We start from the raw sequence: 21,296 nt of genomic DNA, 5'->3' as shown, positions 1-21,296 counted from the left end.
TTGTTTTTGAAAACCCAGTCTGCCTCAGCTCTGTTAAGGGAAACAAATTATAGGCTTTGCCTTTGCTTGAGCAAGCCCAGGGCCAGAAGTACACAGTGAGGCAACACACACTCAAGTTAAAGAAATCTTACGGAATGGGAGAATCGGGAGGAAGAGTAGGAGTCACCTGCTGGGTTCCAAATCCAGGAAGATTTAGAGGGCATTTTACCAAGATTGGCAGCATTTTAAAATAGACAAATATTGTATTACTTGGGATAATTTTCATTTCTCACACTAAAATGTAAAAGTACAATTGCATACAAATCAGAAGTCTGTTACTTGCAAAAATTCAGAGCATACATACTCTATAAGCCTTTTTCCCCTTGACGGTATAAACAAGGTCTGTTTTCCCAATTAGTTTCATACAAAATGCAAACATTATTCTCCCATCATAAAAGTAATTTTGAAGCTCATCTAAAAGATTACCAGGTAATACTTTAGCATAGTTACTCAAGATACACTTTTTTTTTTTAAGATTTTATTTATTTGTTTATGAGAGACACAGAGAAAGAGAGAGGCAGAGACACAGGCAGAGGGAGAAGCAGGCTCCATGCAGGGAGCCCTAGTGGGACTCAATCCCGGGTCTCCAGGATCACGCCCTGGGCTGAAGGCGGTGCTAAATTGCTGAGCCACCCAGGGATCTCAAGATACACTTTTTTTAAGAATAAAATTTGCCTTAGGTATTATGAGATAGCTTTTCCATTGTACATATTCTGTTGTATTTTCCAAACAATGTAAATAACAAATTATTTTAGAAGGAAGCTATCTACAAATTTCCTTACTATTGCCCCAATAATGTAAAATATATTAATTCTTATTAAATTGAAATAAATCATAGACATTATATACTTATGAGCTACATAAATTTACATTACAAATTATATAAATTATATGCATAAAAATTTAAGGATATATTCTTAAATTAATCTTAAACACAAATCTGCAAGGTGAATGCTTTAACATTTCCCATTCTAAAATCCATGAAATACTCCTCTAGAAGCAGCAGCATTGTGATAGAATTCTTAAGTGAAGTTTGCTGAAACTTCTTGAGATAATGCATATCATTTTTAGACCAACTAGTTTTGAGGTTAGACAAACTGAGTAAATCTGAAAGTCTGGATCAAGTGTCTCATGTCTAACTTAAAGATTATTGATAAAAATTTATTGGAAAGCATTGATTTTTTTTTTAAGTAGGCTCAATGCCCAGTGTGGAGCCCAGCAAGAGGCTCAAACTCATGACCTGTCGATTGAGACCTAGCTAAGAGCAAGATCGGATGCATAACAACTGAGCCACCCAAGTACCCCTGGAAAGCACTGATTTTTAAAAATATAGCCTCAATGTGAAATTTGGGGTAACTGTTTTCCCTGGAAACCTATGGAATAGAGTTTTTTCTTCCAGAGGAAGAAAAATTGTTTATTTTCTTAGAAACTTTGCCCAATATACGTCTTTAAGATGCCAGAAATTTTGTAAATTTCCTATCTCTAAAAAATGGAGCACTTCAGTCCATTGAATATGCTCAAAACTAGAACACATGAACTAAAAAGCGCTGAACTTTGAAATTACAAAAGTAGAAGACATCCATAAAATACATTCTATATGAGACACACCAATCAGATTCTATTTTTTTTTTTGACAGCATAAAATGTACTTACAGAACTGGGTGTTAGTGTAACAATAAATTATTATACAAAGTATTTTGAGGGAAAAAATTCGGTTATCCAATCTTCTCTTTGAGCTCTATGTAAATAGAAATTTACTCTAAGGACTGTTTGGGGTATAAAAGTCAAAGTGATCCAAAAGTGTTCAGGAGATAACCTGAGATTTTAGAAGCAAAATGTATACAATCAAAACAGTTTTTTTTTTTTTAAAGGTTTTATGTTTTTTTTTTTATTTATTATTTATGATAGTCACAGAGAGAGAGAGAGGCAGAGACATAGACAGAGGGAGAGGCAGGCTCCATGCACTGGGAGCCCGACGTGGGATTCGTCCTGGGTCTCCAGGATCGCGCCCTGGGCCAAAGGCAGGCGCCAAACCGCTGCGCCACCCAGGGATCCCTCAAAACAGGTTTTTAAATCAGCTGGCATTAAAATATTAGAATAGAAATCATAATAACTGCTAAATGCCATGGTATCACTGTTAACCAGTACTAGCCAGAGAATTAGAGAAGTAAAAATATTAGAGAAGTGAGACTTTCAGACCAAGATGAGAAAAAAAAAGTTTGGATAAAATTTAAAGTACTCATGGATAATGAAACAATTGAATTGATGGAATAGTCCTTCTCCAAAATGGAGCCTATAATTGGTAAGTAGACTCTTTCATCTGCATGCAATTCTCTGGAGAGAGAAAGAAAGGAAGGAAGGAAGGAAGGAAGGAAGGAAGGAAGGGAGGGAGGGAGGGAGGGAGGGAGGGAGGAAGGAAGGAAGGAAAGGAAAGGAAATCGTTGTCAGGGAGTCCTTGGCTTCTCATTTCTTAGGGGATCTCTCAAGTGCATTGGCCTCCTTCACATGAAGGAAGGTGAAAGCAGACTTGAACGTGCCATCGCCACTCTGTTGCGAAAAGCAGAGGAATGTAGCCCACAGAAAACCACAAAGTCCAGTGTAAGCTGTCCTCCAGTGAACAGGAACCAGGCTGAAGTTGGTGAGCTGAAACAGAAAGAAAGAGTGTGCCAGGGCTCCGTGTCAACCACAGCCTTGATTTAGCATTCCAAGGAGTTGGAGACTCACCTGCACAAAAGGCCAGTACACCAGACCGCTCTGAAATACAGAAAAACTCCATTAGAATGCCTTGTAATCCCACAAGAAACAATCCCACTGCTCATTCTATGAGAGATGAAGAAATACCAGGTGGAGAGAACCCAGAGGTGATATTGTATTTCAGGCTAAGCGGATTAAATCAGACTGCTTAAAGTCTCTCAAGTAGAAGAGGGTGGGAGCTGTGCAAAGAGCTTTTAGGTATGAGACGATTATATTAGTCAAATGTACAGGTGCGGAATGAAAAGGCTACCAGAATCAGTACCAGTTCTGTTAAACAGCCGCTTTCAAAATAACATATACCAAAAAAAAAAAACAAAAAACATATACGTACGCTGTGGTTTTCCTGTTAGCCCAAGCAAATGCTGCAGGAATGTATTTATAAGAGGATCATCAATAAAGTTTTAAATTGATCATTTTTTATTGGATGATTTGTTAATAATATCTTCTACTGGGGTGCCCAAGTGGCTCATCAAATAAGCATCTGCCTTTGGCTCAGGTCATGATCCCAGGGTCCTGGGATTGAGCCCCATGTTGGGCTCCCTGCTCAGCGAGGAGCCTGCTCCTCCCCCTCCCCCCTGTTCTCTCCCCTTGTTCTCTCTTGCTCCCTCTCTTTCTCTCAAATAAATAAAATCTTTAAAAATAATATCAATAATATCTTCTACTATTTCGTGCAATGAGAGCCAGGGGTGACTCTAATTTTATCTAAAATGTTTGTTTTTGGGCAGCCCGGGTGACTCAGCGGTTTAGCACTGACTTCAGCCCAGGGCCTGATCCTGGAGACCCGGGATCGAGTCCCACATCGGGCTTCCTGCATGGAGCCTGCTTCCTGTGTCTCTACTTCTCTCTGTGTGTCTCTCATGAATAAATAAATAAAATCTTTTTAAAAATAAAATAAATAAAATGTTTTATTTTTTTATTAAAAAAATGTGAGACGAATAACATATACTATTTCCTGCTGTAGAATAAGTTTAGCTGACGTTCTTGCATATTACAAAATGTCTCCAAAAAGGGAATGCTTTGCTGTCGTCGTCGTTGTTGGTTTTAGGGGGAGGGGAAACAGAACTGTATTCTTCAAAAATATTAGTGTTGTAATAGATAAAACAAGGCCAAGGAAATACAATTAATGGAGACTAAAGAGACCTGGCAACTAAATGCACTACCTGACCCTAGGCTGGATCCTGGGCCAGAAGGAAAAAGAAATGCTAGAGAGACCATCAGGTAGTCAATTGACAAACATGGCAGAGGATGGTGGATGAGATCAAAAGATTATTACTTTTGTTAAATGTACTGAAGTTGCTAACTCTGCTGTAGTTATACAAAAGAACACACTTAGGGGCACTTGGGAGGCTCAGTGGTTGAACATCTGCCTTTGGTTCAGGGCGTGATCCTGAGGTCCTGGAATCAAGTCCCGCATCTGGAGGGAGCCTGCTTCTGTGTCTGCCTGTGTCTCTGCCTCTGTCTCTCTGTGTCTTTCATGAATAAATAAATAAAATCTTTAAAAAAAGAACACACTTATTCTTAGAAAATAGATCAAGTATATAGGGCAAAGGGTAATTCTGTGTGTAACTTACTCTCAAATGCTTTGGAGAAACAGACAGAAAGGTGGATGGAGAGATAGATCGAGCCAAGAAAAAATAAAAGAAACAGGCAAACTGTTAACTATGGGTAAAGGGTATTCACTGAACTATTCTTGTTACTTTTTCATCAGTTTGAAATTATTTCCAAATTAAAGTTTTTAAAAACTATAATAGAGACAGATGTAACATCAGACAAATTTCTAAGAGGTAATTTACCTAAGCTCCCCCCCACCACCTTGTGGCTGGTGAAAAGAGACAGAAATTTCATGCCATCTGCACAAAAACCAACCAACCAACCAACCAACCAACCAACAAGTACTACCTACATGTAAATAACAAATAAAGTAGGAATGTCCTTTCTACCTTCATCCAAAGAACTTGGATTGGGCAGGGTCTTGATTCCAAGCAATTCTATTCTCACTCATACGAGTGGGCTTGGGCTACAAAAAAGCCTTTTGTGACAGATTCTTTTTTTTTTTTTTTTAAGATTGTACTTATTTATTTGAGAGAGAGACAGACAGACAGAAACAGTGACCAGGATAGCACAAGCAAAGAGGAGAGGGAGAACCAGGCTCCCCTCTGAGCAGGGAGCCTGATGTGGGGCTGGACCCTAGGACCCCAGGATCGTGACCTGAGCCGCAGGCAGATGCTTAACCAACTGAGCCACCCAGGCACCCCTCGCGACAAATTGTCTTCTTATCTTTCAATTCCTAATGTTTGTGCTCCTGGTTTCATTGATCAAGATTGACTTGAGAGCCTGGTTTGAACCCAGTTTCTTCCATATCTAATATCCCTAGCTCTAGCTGCTTTCTCCTGTCACTATTACTGATGTTCAGGATCTTCGGTATGGTATTTAACACTCAACAAAGGTGGCCTGTGTGTCTTCATTAAGGGAGGGGGATCTGAAGCATCTCCAAATCCCTGCTTAAAGCCTCTTGCTTTCCCAATTCTTGCTTGCTTAAAAAAAAAAAAAAAAAGTTAAACGTATATCCTCCATAGGATCCATGATATACTGGGAAAACGTGTTCCTTTTTTCAAAATCAAGCAGAAGAAAATTATACTTGGATGTCGCATTGGACTCACAACTTCTGCCCCAAGAGAAGTTATCGAGTTCTGAACACACTTTCTGCTTAAAGGAAGAAGAAACTGTCCCTGAGCATGTGGCTTGCACGCTCCCTACCATCCACTTCCAACCACCAAGTGGGCAATGCTGATTCTGGAGCTCAGTGTAACTCAGTAGAAGATTCCAGAAGCAGGACGGGCGATAGCCAGGTGTGGGTTGGCACTGCTTCTGATAGGGAATTAAGTACATGTGAAGCCCAAGGCCAGTCTGTGTACATTCTGCAATCCTGAAAATTCACTCCATTGGGATTAGTAAATCAAACATCCTCTAGGCCAGAGATGGAAAGCACCCCTGAATTTGCCAGGCCTTATGGATACTGCTCAATAAATCTTAATTGAATGAGTTAATAAATATTTGTTGGACTGGGTTGTGTATATTTGCATTGAGCAAACAGTACAACAGGTGACTTACTTCAAGCCTAGAAGTAATCTTGGGAAACATTATCCTTCACACAGACTGAGCAGAATGTACACCTGGGAACATATGCTCCAAATGGGAATGATTCCATTAACCACTCAGATTCTACTTTTCCTATTTTGCAGTAATCTCTTTGGCTCCAAAATGCACTAAATGAACTGTAATCACTAACAAGAGTAACCTTAAAAAAACAGGAATTGTGTGAACGTCGACTAAAACTCAGAGACACTCATGTATGACACCCTTAAAGCCTCTTCTCATTTCTCTTTCAAAACAAATTTAAGGGGCACCTGGGTGGCTCAGTAGTTGAGCATCTGCCTTCAGCTCATGTCATGATCCCAGGGTCCTGGGATCTGAGTCCTGCATCAGGCTCCTTGCAAGGAGCCTGTTTTCCCCCCTGCCTGTGTCTCTGCCTCTCTCTGTGTGTCTCTCACGAATAAATAAAATCTTTAAAAAAAAATTTAGATCTCTTCATCAAAATATTGTTCCTTTGTGCCAACCCACTGGAGCCCTAAATTAAGAATAGCTTCCTTAGGGCTCCTGGGTGGCTCAGTCAGTTAAGTGTCTGCCTTCAGCTCAGGTCATGATCTGGGGGTCCTGGAAGAGCCCTGTGCTGGGCTTTCTGCTCAGCAGGGAGCCTGCTTCTCCCTCTCCTTCTGCTTGCTTCTCCCTCTCCCTCACCCTGCTTGTGCACACTCTCTCTCTCAGATAAATAAATAAACCTTTAAAAAAAAGAATATTTTTCTTAAAATGTATTTAAAGTTACAAATATACTAAAAGATCTTGATTACCTTTTCAAAAGTCTGTCTTACCTTGTATGTATTCCAAAATTTCTTTTTCAGGTCCAAAAATATATCATCCTTTTCCTGGAGAATACTCATACCTATTTGTAAAAACAGGCACCACAAGGATTTTGCAAGACTCAGTAGGAAGAACACTGTATAACAGTTCAAGTTTTCTCTTTCAATATGCAAAGTACCCACCAGTATGTATCTTTTATTCATTATATCCCTTCTGATCCAACAGTGAAAACAACATGAACTCCATTCTAAAACTAGATAAATCTTTTTAAAATATATATGGAATTTAAAAAATAAAACCAGATAAATCTTAAAGGAATGATAAATATGAAGTGAAAATAGCAGAGTATAAACATAATAGCAGAAAGATAGCTAATAGGTATATATATATGTATACCATATACATATACCATATATATATATACACACATATATATACCATATATATACACCATATATATATAGATATATAGATATGTAGTAAGAGAACCCACAGCATTCAGATAGGGCAATTGGTGACTTCTCTGCCTTCCAAACTTTTTGTAAAATGTTTAACATTTTTTAAAATGTTTTAAAATGTTTTAACATTTTAAATGTTAAAATGTTTTAAAATGTTTAACATTTTAAATGTTTAAAAATGTTTAGCATTTTAAAAATTTAGGGTCGCCTGGATGGCTTAGTCTGTTAAATGTTTGTCTTTGGCTCAGGACATGATCCCGTGGTCCTGGGATTGAGCCCCCACTGGGCTCCCAACTCATCAGAGTCTGCTTCTCCCTCTGCCTCTGCCCCTCCCCCTGGCTTGTGCTCTAGCTCATTCTCAATATCTCTCTCTCTCTCATGAATAAATAAAGCCTTTAAGTAAATAAATAAAATTTTAGACACTTAATTTCCTTCTTTTTAAAGAATAAAAAAAGGCTGATGGACCTCCTGGGTATTCCGGCAACTATAAAGTTCCCATCAGCATTCTAATCAGAATTATTCTAATCAGAATTTGAAAGCAGAACACCAATTCAGCCTTTCTAAAAACATTCTGAAAACTTTGCATGTTCAACAACCCTGAAAAGAAATTCAGGGAGCAAAGACAAAAATCCTCCTATTTTAGGAAGGAGTAAAAATAAAAGTGCTTTAAAAAGTCTCCTTCAAATCCGATTAGGAGGAAGGGGAAACAAGGGTTTTTTTAGTTAAATGCAAGGGATTCTGAGAACAGGATTTATAAGAATCCCCAGGCATATATTGGTAATATCGGGTTCTACTTACCAAGCACTAATTAAGCACTAAGCACTTTCTGTGCCTTATTTCATTTGACCACCCCCCTCCCCCATACAATCCGCTGAGGTTGGGAGTTACAGAGGCGGAAATGAGCTCTGGGAGGTTAATACCGGACCAAGTCCTACTGAGGTACGGATTCTGAGCCAGACCTCTCCATCACAATCTGAGATCCCCAAGGCGGCCCCAGCACAAAAGATCACCTGATATAGGCAATTTCTAGGTTGGAAGTTCCTTGAACAAACATCCAACCCATCCAGTCCCCCCCTTCACTTTCACAGGAGGAGAGGGAAATCGGGCCAGAAATCTAAAAGCAAAACAAAGCAGCCATCTGGGTAGGAATCCGTGTTCTGGGAGCCTCAGACTTAAATCACAATGCTCCGGGAGCTGGGTTCCTGCAGCATCTTTCTGGCTTACAGACATACGGACAACATTCAAGATGAACATCACAGCATGGATTATGTTGTTTTGGGGCAAGTCACTGAACCCCCTTTGAGACTGTGTTCTTATCTGTAACACAAGAATAGCAAAGAGTGCCTGCCTCACTGGGTTGTTGGAGGATTAAAATGGGAACCTGGGGGCACCTAGGTGGCTCAGTGGTTGGGCGTCTGCCTTTGGCTCAGGTCATGATCAGGTCCTAGGATCAAGTCCCACATCAGGCTCCCTGCAGGGAGCCTGCTTCTCCCTCTGCCCATGTCTCTGTCTCTCTATGTGTCTCTCATGAATAAATAAACAAAAATTTTTAAAAATAAATAAATAAAACAAAACAGGAAACTGGTTCCTCGAGGTCCAGCCCCTAGGTCCCAACTCCTTCACTGGAGTTCAAGGCAATTGCAGTCATGGGCATGAGGAGCCTCTTTGCAGATATGCCCCCAAAGTCACACATCTTGGGACCAGGCACCCGACAGCCATGGCTCCCAGGTCCTTTATTTTACTGACCCCACTAACCGCATCATCCATGTGGTCCGGCTGAGACTACAACAGGCAACCAGGTTCTTCATACGTCCTGAGGGGTTGATGAGGAAAGGAACCAGATCTGGATCCCCAAAATAAGATCCACAGGGCAGTGTAGGTTTCTTCAAGGTGCTGAGTGACACCCCACCCCCACCCCCATGACCTGGTTTAGAAGGCACTGGCAGCCAATGAAAAGAAGATCATCTTTGGGTAGGGGGAGGATATGTTATCCCCAATGCCAGGGTCAGGCCCAGGATTTTCTTGAGGAATTGGTGACAGTCCCCCACCCTTCTCCTTTACTGGCTATGGAAACTGCTAGGAGGATGGAGGCTACAGAGCCCCTCCCATTGTTTTTGGTCTGTAAGGCCCTAAGGAAGCTTCCCAAAGTCAGATCTTTAGGCCTCAGGGTGATTTTCAGAGGAAGGGCCTCCCAGACTTTTCACAGGCGAGAGTTCTCCAAGGCAGGGTCCAAGGTCCACTCACATTTTCTTGGCTTTTCGTAGACCGGACGGGACCCCCAGTGGAAAATCTTGTTACCAAAGCAGGACTAAGGCCTTGAGCATGAGTTTTCTGGGGGAATCTGTTCCTACCTCCGGTTGCACCTGCTCTGCTCCCGGGGTCCCGCAGCAGCCCCGCAGCGCACTTGGTCGGTGTGTTAGAAAGGAGTGGGGGGTGGGAGTGAATGGGTGACGGGCACTGGGTGTTATTCTGTATGTTAGTAAATTGAACACCAATAAAAAAAAAAATAAAAAATAAAAAAATAAAAAGAAAAGGAGTGTGCGCCCCTGGTAAGGAGGCCCGTCGCCCCAGGCTCGGATTTTCCCAGGAGCAGGACAGGCCTGTCCCACAACTGGGTCACAGGGGTTGCAGCCTCCAGGGCCACTGGCTGTGATCTTGACGTTCATGTGGACCTTTTTCAGGGGGGGAATGGACCTCCCCTCCAGCTCTGCCTCCCTCCAGTTCTAGCTGATGCCCCGGGCCCCCACCGAGCATGCACGACCACCGCAGTGTCCCAACCGTGGTCCTGGCCCCTGGCTCCCTCCTAGGCGCCACCTCTCAACTTCTCCCACTTACTCCCTGGTTGCCACACTTCTCAGCTCTTGCACCTGGACCCCCAGCTCCGCCCCTGCAGTCCTGTGCGCATCCCCACCCCCACCCGGACCCCATGGCTTGCTTCCAGCCCTGGGCGCCCCCCCCCCAGCCCCTGGCTCTCCCGCTCCATCCCCGCCCCGGGCCCCTCACCTGCATAGAAGGCCGAGACGGCCACCGGCCCGCCGATCGCCTGGTCGCACAGCACCTTGGCCAGCACCGCGCGCGGCGCACGGCCCGGCAGCGCGCGCTCCAGCAGGCGCAGCCACACGTAGTTGAAGTTGCCGTGGAAGGTCACGGCCACGGTGGCCACGCGCCGCGTCTGCTGCCAGTCGGCCGGAGCGCCCCGTAGCCGTTGCTGCAGCGCGTCTCCGGCGGAGAAGAGCGCCGCGTAGAGCAGCACGTTGGTGGGCCACGGGTAGCGCCGGGCCGCGCGCAGCAGCGCCCGCCACCAGCCAGCCATGCCCATGGGGGGGTGGGGGGGTGCCCAGCGACCGCGGCGCCAGCTCCCCGGGCCACGCCCGCCCGCGCCCGGCCCTGCGCGCCGCCTCCGCCACCTGCACCTGTCCTCGCGGATGCTCCCGAGCCATTGGGCGCCCGGCGCACACCCAGTCCGCGCGCTCCAATCCCGTGGCCGCGGGGCCGAGCCTTGGAAACGCGGGCCGGTGCACCGAATGCGGGATCCGTTTCCCTGAAATGTCCAGAGCAGGCTCGTGCATCGACAGAAAGTAGGCTAGCGCTTGTCGGAGGCTGTGGGGTGGGGGTGGGGGTAGGGGTGGGGGTTGGGGTGGGGGGGATGCGAAGTGACTTGGGTGTGCGCTTCTTTGGCCTGTGATTATATCTCAAAAAAAAAAAAAAAAGTTGAAAGAGATGGGAAGACAAGGGGTGAAGGAAGAAGGGATACCAAAACCCAGTTACCAAGAGGACGGTGTAATGTTAATGTGCAAACAAGTCACCCTTTCAATGCACACAACACGCTGTTGGGTCGCTTAGGAGACAAATCCAGAAGTTCACATGTGAAGCCTTTTCTGAACGGGAGCTCCCGTAAGGTAAGAGGGGGGTACCTACTGCCTTCTCTTCAGTGTGGGACTCACTGAATATTGCCTCGCAAAACATGCTGGGCTCCCAGGCAGTGTCCCAGAAGGAGGGGGTCACTGGGGACCCCAGCCCCAGATAACCATCTCAGCCCTCCTTGCTTCTTTTCCTCCTTCCTTGTTTTTAATTTCTTCATTGACACATCCAAGCCCATCCTCATTCTCTGTCTCTTTCTCTCTTCTATTCAGCTACCCTCTTTTTTTTAAGATTTTATTTATTCATCATAGAGAAAGAGAGAGAGAAAGAGAGAGAAAGAAGGCAGAGACACAGGCAGAGGGAGAAGCAGGCCCCATTCCAGGAGGCCGACGCAAGACTCCATCCTGGGACTCCAGGATCGCGCCCTGGGCCAAAGGCAGGCACCAAACCGCTGAGCCACCCAGGGATCCCCCAGCTACCCTCTTTTATTTCATTTTAATTTTTTAAAGATTTAGTTTATTTGAGAGCAAGAGAAAGAGAGAGCTCAGAATGGCAGGGGAGGGCCAGAAGGAGAAGGAGAGAATAGGGTGCCCCTCGTTTTAATTTGTTTTAATTTTAACTCTTCATTTCGAGATGATTCCAGACTTAGAAAAAAAAAGTTGCAAAAGTAGTACGGAGTTCCCATACAGGCATACCCAAGCTTCCCCAAATACTGACATCTTGCATAATAACCATAGTACAATGATCAAAACCAGACACTAATCGCTGATGTAATACTATTACCTAATCTACAGACCTTATTCAAATTGTTGCCAGTTGTCCCACTAAAGTCCTTTTTTCCAGTCTGGCCTCCAGTCTGGCATCCTGGTCTGGATCATTTTGCATTGCACTGAATTATTATGTTATCTATGGTCTTAGTCTCCACTCTAGGGAGCTGGGGTTATTTTGCAGACTTCCTCCACTTGACCTCCTTATTGTTATGGGCTGAATTATATGCCTCCCCAAATTCATATGTTGGAGCCCTAACCCCCAGGATCCCAGGATGTGACTGCTTTGGAGATAGGGCCTTTAAAGAGGTGATTGGATAATGATAGGATGGGACCAAGCAAGCTGACTGGTGTCCTAATAAGGAGAGGGAATTTGGGGATGCCTGGGTGGCTCAGCGGTTGAGCATCTGCCTTCGGCTCAGGGCGTGATCCTGGGGTCCTGGGATCAAGTCCTGCATCGGGCTCCCCACAGGGAGCCTGCTTCTCCCTCTGCCTGTGTCTCTCCCCTCTATCTCTCTGTTTGTCTCTCATGAATAAATAAATAAAATATTTTTAAAAAAGGAAGAAAAGGAGGGAATTTGGACACGCACAAAGAAGCACCCGGGCAGTGCATGCACAGAGGAAAGGTAGTGTGGGGACACAGTGAGAAGGAGGCCACCTGCAAGCCAAGAAGAGAAGCCTCCGGAGAAATCAGCTCAGCTGACACCTAGACCTTGGACTTCCAGCCTTCTGAACTGTGAGAAAATAAATTTATTTTTTAACCCACCTAGTCTGTTGTTTTTTATTCTGGCAGCCCTAGCTGACTAATAACACCCATTCTCTTCAATTCTTGGAAATCTGCCAATTTTTGTGGTCTTTGACCCTTTCTTCTTGCTTCAAGTCAACAGCCAGGCATCCCACACCCCTGCCCCCCCCCCTCATTCTATTGGCAATCATTTCTGACTCTGACCTGCCTGTCTCCCTCTTAGAAGGACCTTTGTGATTACATTCAGCCCAACTGGATAATCCAGGATAATCTCCATATCTTATGTCGAGAATCATCTACAAAGTCCCTTTTGCTGTGTAAAATAATGTATTCACACATCCTGGGGGTTCAGACAGAACATCTTTGGAGGGCCATTATTCAGCCTACTGTACCCCCTTTTATCATGTCTTCCTTCTCTGTAACCCTTCTGATCTCTTCCGACAGCAATTGATCATGTTAGCTGACATCAAACCGCCTGTTTCTCAATGCGTATGCATAAGGACTGTTTGTCCAGCACTTTTTCATTCATTCACTCAATAGATCAATAGTCTTGAGTACTATTATATGCCACGCACTAAACTCTATGCTTGTGGCAAGGATTTGTATTTGCAATGCCTTTTTTAAAAATCTAATTGCTGCCTAGAGGAGATTGTGGCCTTCATTATGAATACAAGAAAATATCCCAGATGATTCCTACACCACTCCCTTGACCAAATTTATTAGAGAGAAAAATAGAGCAAAATTGGAGACCACAAGCAGGAAAGTGGGGTGGGGAGGGATTGGCGTGGTGGCCATGTAAAATACAAGATGCCCAATTAACTTTGAAATTTCAGATGAACAATGCATAACTTTTTAGCATAAGTCTAAGTATGCCCCATACAATATTTGGAACACACTTATAATAAAAAATTTTCACTGCTCATCTGAAACTCAAAGTTAATGGGCACTCTCTATTTTTTAAGTTTATTTTGCTAAATCTGGCACCCCTTTGGTGAGAGCCCGCTACATATGTCTGTTATCTATGAGGCACCCAACACCTGAACTCATTATTTCTCCTAGAACCCTAGTGAGGGAGGGGATTGGAAACAATCTGCAGGGACATACATCCTCCAAAATCTATGGTGATCTTTATCAAGCAGCTCAACATATTTGCTTAATGGGAGTTGAAAGATAAATAAATACCGAGAAGGCTGAGATGGTTCAACATGGGTTGCTATATATTTGTCTCTTCTTAAGAACAAGAAAAAAACCAGTCATTAAGGACAATCTATTACTCAAGCAAATGCTGAAGGACCCACATGGCCTTCAAAAAAGAGGAGATGCTCTAAGATAAATTAATTCATTACATTGATGCTTCATCATCTGTGCAAGCTGTGATTTGGAGCCCTCTGGCAACAATGAGGCAACACATTCCATGTGACATTAATATCTCTGAACAGTAGGGGATAACTTGGAGAATGGAGCACCGTGTTAAAATGTAAAAGGAATTTTTTGAGGAAGAATTTCAGCAGGGAATAAGCCCTGATGTGGGAACTGAGTTTCAATGTACAACTAAGGATCACATTAAAAACACATTAGGATGATTACAAAGAAGCTTATTGTAGCAGCTATTATTTCTTTTTATTTAAATGAATAAGGGCTTCATAAGAACCACCCTGTGGGCCACGGTGTCTAAAATCTTCTATCCCCTCTTGAAAATTTCTCTGAAATTTCTACTGACAAACTGAAGGCTTCTATGCTTAAAAGGCTGCAAGACAGGTCTGTTTTACAAAGAGCAGAGGAAGCAATCAGTTAAGGCTACCCCTCAAAAAGAAAAAACAAAAGAGAGGTTCCTTGGGCAGCCCCCATGGCTCAGGGGTTTAGCGCCGCCTTCAGACCAGGACATGATCCTGGAGACCTGGGATCCAGTCCCATGTCGGGCTCCCTGCGTGGAGCCTGTTTCTGTCTCTGCCTCTCTCTGTGTCTATGTCTCTCATGAATAAATAAATAAAATTTATATTTAAAAAAAAAGAGAGGTGCCTGGGTGACTCAGTCGGTTAAGCATCTGCCTTCAGCTCAGGTCATGATCTCGGGATCCTGGGAGGGAGTCTGCTTCTCCCTCTCCCTCTGTCCCCCCCCCCCACACTCGTTTTCTCTCTCTCTCTCTCTCTCTCTCTCCAATAAATAAATAAAATCTTTTTTTTAAAAAAGGTCCCTGAAGCTCCTCAAACCCTTCCAAGATCACCTCTAAGACATCACTTGTTTCTGGTTATGGATACAGAGCAGAAAACCATCTTCCTCCTTGTCACCTGAAATGAGGCTCAAAGGGAGGCTGACAAGGATACTATGGAACCCTCCCTCTTTCCTTCCCACCCTTTCATTCCAGAATGCTTACTCTAGAATTTCTCCAGTAGAGATCCAAATGGAAGAGGCTGGGTCGACTTGAAGCTGGGTATGCCCAGCAAGCACACAGTCTTTGCTTAGCATGGCTACAGACGAATTAAAAGAGGTATGCTTGGGACACCTGGGTGGCTCAGTAGTTGAGTGTCAGCCTTTGGCTCAGGTTGTGATCCCGGGGTCCTGGGATGGAGTCCTGCATCGGGCTCCCCATGGGAAGCCTGCTTCTCTCTCTGCCTGTGTCTCTGTCTCTCTCTGTGTGTCTCTCGTGAATAAATTTAAATTTTTTTTCTTAAAAAAGAGAGCTATGCGTTATGCAAATCATACTACATTAATTACTACCACCCCCACCCCACCCATTATTTGCGCTGTCGGGGACCATAGGTCAACCACAGTCAGGAAGCAGATGATCCGCCTTGTGATGGATTATCAGAGGGTCAATGGTAGCCTAACCTTCCCTCACAGCGCCTATGTCATTCACATCACCTCCTCTCATTCTGCAGTCATTCTATCACCGCACATCATCACCAGAAGGGTGAGTACAGGACAGTAAAATATTTTGAGAGATTTATTACATTCATGTAACATTTATTACTGATTATAGTTATAATTGTTCTACTTTATCATTAGTGTGAATCTCGTACTGTGCCTGGTTTATAAATTAAGCTTTATCATAGTGATGGGGAGCAGAAGGCTAGCTGAGGACAAAGCACAAGCTCATACCCTGCAAACCCCACGCCCCCACTCCTGGGTGGGATGTATGTGACATTCCTCAGGTATTCCTGGATGCCCTAAAGCTAAGGGAAAGGAAGAACAAATAGTCAACTTACAGAGATTCTAGTTCTATAGACAGGAGTCCCGCCTCAGTTTACAAAATGTCTTAGTGATTTATAAGAAAAAGTATTTTTATCAATAACCTAACTTCCAAAAGGAAACTCCCAACTATCTTAATACTAATGTTTTAGTGGAAGAAAAAACAACCTTAACTTGACAATAGCAAGGCCTCCAATATCTCCTATGTCCTCTTTAGCATACAAAAATTCTTTTGAAAATCTCTCTTTTCTTTACCTACCCCAACTCCTGGGTATATAATCAACCATCCCTCACAACCTCAGGGCAGCAGCTCTTTCTGCCCATGGGTGCTGTCCCCATGCTTTAATAAAACCACCGTTTTGCACCAAAGACATCTCAAGAATTCTCTCTTGGTCACCAGCTCCAGACCTCACCCCTCCAAACCTCCCCTATATTCTAAAACACCAATAGGGATGCATGTATAGGAAAAGACACAGCATATATGTTTTCAGTACTGTCCGAGGGTTCAGACATCCACTGGAGGGTCTTGGAAAGTATTCCCTTGGGGATAATGGGAGGGAGGGACTGCTCTGCTCTATGACTTTCTTTTTATTTTTATTTATTTTTATTTATTTTATTTTTTAAAATATTTTGTTTATTTATTAGAGACACAGAGAGAGAGAGAGAGAGAGAGGCAGAGACATAGGCAGAGGGAGAAGCAGGCTCCATGCACCGGGAGCCCAATGTGGGACTCAATCCTGGGTCTCCAGGATCACACTCTGGGCCAAAGGCAGGCGCCAAACCGCTGTGCCACCCAGGGATCCCTGACTTTCATTTTAAAAGTTATTTTTAGGACAGCCCAGGTGGCTCAGCGGTTTAGCGCCACCTTCAGTCCAGGTCATGATCCTGGAGGCCTGGGATCCAGTCCCATGTCAGGCTTCCTGCCTGGAGCCTGCTTCTCCCTCTGCCTGTGTCTCTGCCTCCCTCTCTGTCTCTCATGAATAAATAAATAAAATCTTTTTTTAAAAAAAGTTATTTTTGGAGTGCCTGAGTGGCTCAGTTGGTTAAGTGCCTGCTCAGGTCATGATCCTAGGGTTGTGGTATCCAGCCCCATGTCCAACTCCCAGCTCAGCCAGTGAGTCTGCTTCTCCTTCTGCCCCTCTCCCTGTTCTGTTCTCTCTCTCTCTCAAAAAAAAAAGATCTTTTTTTTTTTAAGGTTATCTTTATTTGGATGGGCAAATGGAATTGAAATTATGGAGGTAAGAGTAAGAGGCACCACCACTACTGACTCCCGGTCTGAACACGCACTGGGGTAAAGAACAGGTGCTCCAGCTGGAAAAGATCAGAAAGTGAGCGGGAAGAAGCTGTAAGCCTGCTTCCCACCAGATCCTCAGTTTCTCCTATTAGCAGAAACAATATTAAGCAATTCTGTCTTGAAATCATTGCATTTCGGCTCTACTGTGGAAAAACCATGCCTAAAATTGGGTCTCTAAGCAACTCTTCACATCCTTGACATTGACACAAATTGTATGAAAGGTGTTTGGATAGATACGATGGGTTTGGGAGCGTTTCTATGTTGGCCAGAGCTGAAACAAAACACCGAGGCTAAAAATGTTATCTGTTCTTTGCTCTTGTTTAGAAGTTTGGAACACTTCCTCATCCTTCTCTCCTGCCCCCAGTAGAACACTAAGCCACGTCAATGGATTTCTCCAGAGGGATGGTGGACCTTATAGATTCCAACCTACAACTTGGCATTTTGAAATGGTGCTGTTTGAAAGAAATATTTGAGGTAGAGTGTTTCTCTGGCTCAGGAACTCTGCTTTCACCACCTTTATTTTAAGTAACTCTTCTGCCCACAATTGGTGTGGGATAATAGAGCAATTAAATTTATTTCATTAATTTTCCATTGTGACGTTTTGGGGAAAGGAAATAGCTTTGCCAAGTAAGTCCTCCTAAAATACATCAAAAAAAGAGGAAATTTAAAAATCTGAAATCATGGGAAACCCAACATAAGAGGTAGCTTTAAAGATACTGCATATTCAAAATGCAAATGAATTAAGAATTTCCATATAAAAGGTGAATTAATTAGGAGACTTTTCTTCTCCATTTATGCTTTTTTTGAACCTCTGAAACTCCAGTTACTATAGGAAATGTATGACTCTTCTAAAATGTGGAAGAAATAACTAGTAGGATACGGATCTGGGGATGAGTTTAGTACTATATCAATCAGCCTGATTCAATCAGAGAAATCACATCATAATTAGAACAAGGAAAGCAGGGGCTCCTGAGGGGTTCAGTAGGTTAAGTGTCTGCCTTTGGCTCAGGTGATGATCGTAGGGTCCTGAGATTGAGCCCTTCCTCCAACTCCCTGCTCCACAAAGAGTCTGCTTCTCTCTCTCCCCCTGCTTGTGCTCACTCGTGCTCTCTCTCTCTAACAAATAAAATCTTTTAAAAAAATGGTAATACAGTGGATTCTTATTTTTCAAAGCAGTTATATTCTATGAATTCGCTATGAACACTTAAATTAGCAAATGTTGCACTGTGGCTTTTCCAGGGTTGGGGTCCATTGAGGCTCTGGTCACAGCATTTTCATCAACCGATCGACCCGTAAACTTGGCTTTGTGTTTCTGTTGAAGGACACCTCGTTTAATATAGTGTTGATTCATTGCCATTGAACTCTCAGCCTACAATGTTATAACTCATGTCTGAACAAAGCTTATCTACCACTGTTTTCTCCTGAAGGCACATGACAGCCTTCTTGCACTCAGGAATGCTAGACAGCACCTCACCACTCTGCTTGACGGCCTTTTTAAGCAGCGATTTCACTAATGGCACAACAATGTGGAAAAGGTGGCACGACACAGACTGTGAAAGGGACACTCGGGACGTCTGGGTGGCTCAGTGGTTGAGGGTCTGCCTTTGGCTCAGGGCGTGATCCCAGGGTCCTGGGATCAAGTCCCACATTGGGATCCCTGCAGGAGGCCTGCCTCTGCCTATGGCTCTGCCTCTCTCTCTATCTCTCTCATGAATAAATAAATAAAAAATTTAAAAATAAATAAAAAATGTTTTTAAAAAGGGACACTCATTTACAATCTGAGAGCTGTGACATGAAGGCACGGTGTCTCCAGGTTCTACTCCAGCCAGGAATATGCAAGCCGGTTGACTTAACTGTGTAGCTGCTCTGTGCATGTGCATTCCTTCAAATAATAGCAAAAGCATCTGGAGTACGAATTCTGGGGTTCCAAATAAACTTTAGCAAGCAGTTGAGTTTGAAAATATGGAATCCACAGATAATGAGGATTGACTCTATACGGAATTGTTAACGGTGAATTGGAATAAGGAGGATTTAGATAATAAGAGAAATCTAAAGAGTGTAGAAACAGGAGGCATACAGGACAGCCCTGCTGCCAGGACTGAGATAAAAACACACAAGAAAGACCCCTCCCCCCCTCCAGGGCATGAATCCTGACCTTGTTGGGAGGGCATAGTCCTGGCTCACTGAATGGCAAGGTCAGTGGCTATAATGCCCTGCTGGGTGGTGGCATTTACTGGAAATCTGCTCTCTAGGGCAGGCTGTTACGGGGCAGTGTCTCATTGGAGGTACTCTGCTACAAAACCACTAGGGGGGGTGCCAACATGGGATATTGTGATTTATAATAAGAAATACATATTTGGGGGGCACCTGTGTGGCTCAGTAGTTGAGCATCTGCCTTTGGCTTAGGTCCTGATCCTGGGGTCCTGGGATCAAGTCCCGCATTGGGGTCCCCATGGGGAGCCTGCTTCTCCCTCTGTTTATGTCTCTGCCTCTCTGTGTCTCTCATGAATAAATAAATATTTTAAAAAATCTTTGCTACTTTGATAAGCAAAAATTCTATCTCATTTGATGTTTGCATTTTTTGATCAGTAGTAATGATTTTTTTAATGTGTGTTTATTGATCATTTGCACATGTTTTCCTCTTTAATTATTGTATGTTAATGTTTTTGTTCCTTACCCTTTGGGGCATAAAGTTTTAGAGAAGGCTGAATTATTTCATAAAATGTAAATAAGTCTGAAACAAATAAAAGGTAGAATTTACCTTTCTTTTAAGATTTTATTTATTTACTCATGAGAGACACAGAGAGAGAGGCAGAAACACAGGCAGAGGGAGAAGCAGGCTCCACACAGGGAGTCCGACATGAGACTCGATCCCGGGTCTCCAGGATCAGGTCCTAGGCTAAAGGCAGCGCTAAACCACTGAGCCACCCGGGCTGCCCTAGAATTTACCTTTTTATGCTATTTTACTTTTTGCAATGTCAACTAAAATATTCAATATCATCTAAAATTTTACTTTAGGGAAAAAAGAATCTTAAACGTAAGTTGAAATGTGGCTTAAGATGACAGTTAAATTTTTTTTTTCATATGGCTACATCAATCTTAACATACTTGCTTCAGATTTTCCAAGACTTCATGCCCAACTCTGCTCCCATGATATTTGGATGATGATAGGTCTGTGAATTGTGAGAACTGCTCAAACATCAAAGAAAGGTCCTTTGAGTAATAGAAAAATCAGTGGGAATGCCTTCCTCAAGATCTTGAAAATTAATGGTAAATTGTCCATGGTAGTGGTTTATTTTGGTTGATTTTCTTTTATTTCCAGCTAATTATCAGTGAACAAATATTCTCAATGTTTCAGAACAGAGATTTCGAATTTACAGCTTGAAAGATGAATTCATTCATGATTTATTCTCTATTCTCTTATCCTGCTCTATTTTCCTGATGGTACTTAAAATTAATTAATATTAGATAGCTATTTGTTATCTCTCCATTCCAATGCAATGTAAGATCCACAAATGCAAAGACTCTTTTAATCACTGTAACCCTGATTCCTAGAATACTGCCTGGCATGTAGCGGACTCTCAGAAAGTATTTGTTGAATTAATGCATTCAATAATCATACACTGCATCCCAGACATCGGACTATGGAGACCTGGGATGTGAAATTGCTTACTTGGCCCATAGAGTGTCTTTAAAATGTGATACTCATTAAAACCAGATTGAAAACACTGGAAATGTTTGGAAATAAAATCTGCACATTGTGCCAGCGTATAGATTCATTATCTATCCATTCATTCATTCTCCAACCGTTTTTAGAGTCTGCGTGCCAGTTACTGGGGACAAAATAACATTACAGACAGACTCTGTCTCTGCAGAAATGGCATTTATAGTCTATTAAGGGAGACAGACATTAAACAAATAACTACGATTGTGCTAAGTACACGGAAAAAGTACAGGTGCCTATATGAGCACTTATGACGTTTCCCTGAGAAAATGATATTTAAACTTCTACCAAAGAGGTTAGAAGTTTATCAAGGGGAAAGAAGGAAAGAACAATCCAGTGAAAGAAAACCACTTCTCAGGAAGGGGCTTGCTGTAGTAGAAGAACAAGGGAGGGGCACTGGGGTGGCTCAGCCAGTTAAGCATTTGCCTTCGGCTTAGGTCGTGATCCCAGGGTCCCAGGATCGAGCCCCATGTGGTCAGGCTCCCTACTCAGCGAGGAGTTTGTTTCTCCCTCTGCCTCTGCCCCTCCTCCCATCGTGTGCATGTGC

The 21,296-nt window shown here is 43.2% G+C and overlaps 1 protein-coding gene and 1 long non-coding RNA gene across 3 annotated transcripts; one reads left to right on the top strand and one right to left on the bottom strand.

Annotated features, from left to right (window-relative positions):
- Positions 1–222: 222 nt before the first annotated feature.
- Positions 223–10,737, bottom strand: MPV17L (MPV17 mitochondrial inner membrane protein like). Of its 2 annotated transcripts, XM_077906729.1 has the most exons (4): positions 10,173–10,724; positions 6,723–6,793; positions 2,764–2,793; positions 223–2,682 (listed from the first exon to the last, which is right to left on the bottom strand). In XM_077906729.1, the coding sequence occupies exons 1-4, from the start codon at positions 10,486–10,488 to the stop codon at positions 2,503–2,505; spliced, it is 597 nt and encodes a 198-aa protein (XP_077762855.1). In that variant the 5' UTR covers positions 10,489–10,724; the 3' UTR covers positions 223–2,502. The 2 variants fall into 2 exon arrangements, with proteins under 2 accessions (XP_077762855.1, XP_077762856.1); XM_077906730.1 differs by lacking the exon at positions 6,723–6,793 and having other exon boundaries at positions 10,173–10,737.
- Positions 10,738–14,933: 4,196 nt separating this feature from the next.
- On the top strand, positions 14,934–18,160 carry LOC144318117 (uncharacterized). The gene is made up of 3 exons (XR_013383959.1): positions 14,934–15,030; positions 15,303–15,453; positions 17,350–18,160. It is a non-coding gene; the product is annotated as an uncharacterized LOC144318117 (long non-coding RNA).
- The last annotated feature ends 3,136 nt before the right edge of the window (positions 18,161–21,296 follow it).

Source organism: Canis aureus, chromosome 8, assembly GCF_053574225.1.
Source record: "Canis aureus isolate CA01 chromosome 8, VMU_Caureus_v.1.0, whole genome shotgun sequence".
Taxonomy (NCBI): domain Eukaryota; kingdom Metazoa; phylum Chordata; class Mammalia; order Carnivora; family Canidae; genus Canis; species Canis aureus.
This window is presented reverse-complemented; position numbering and strand designations above follow the sequence as displayed.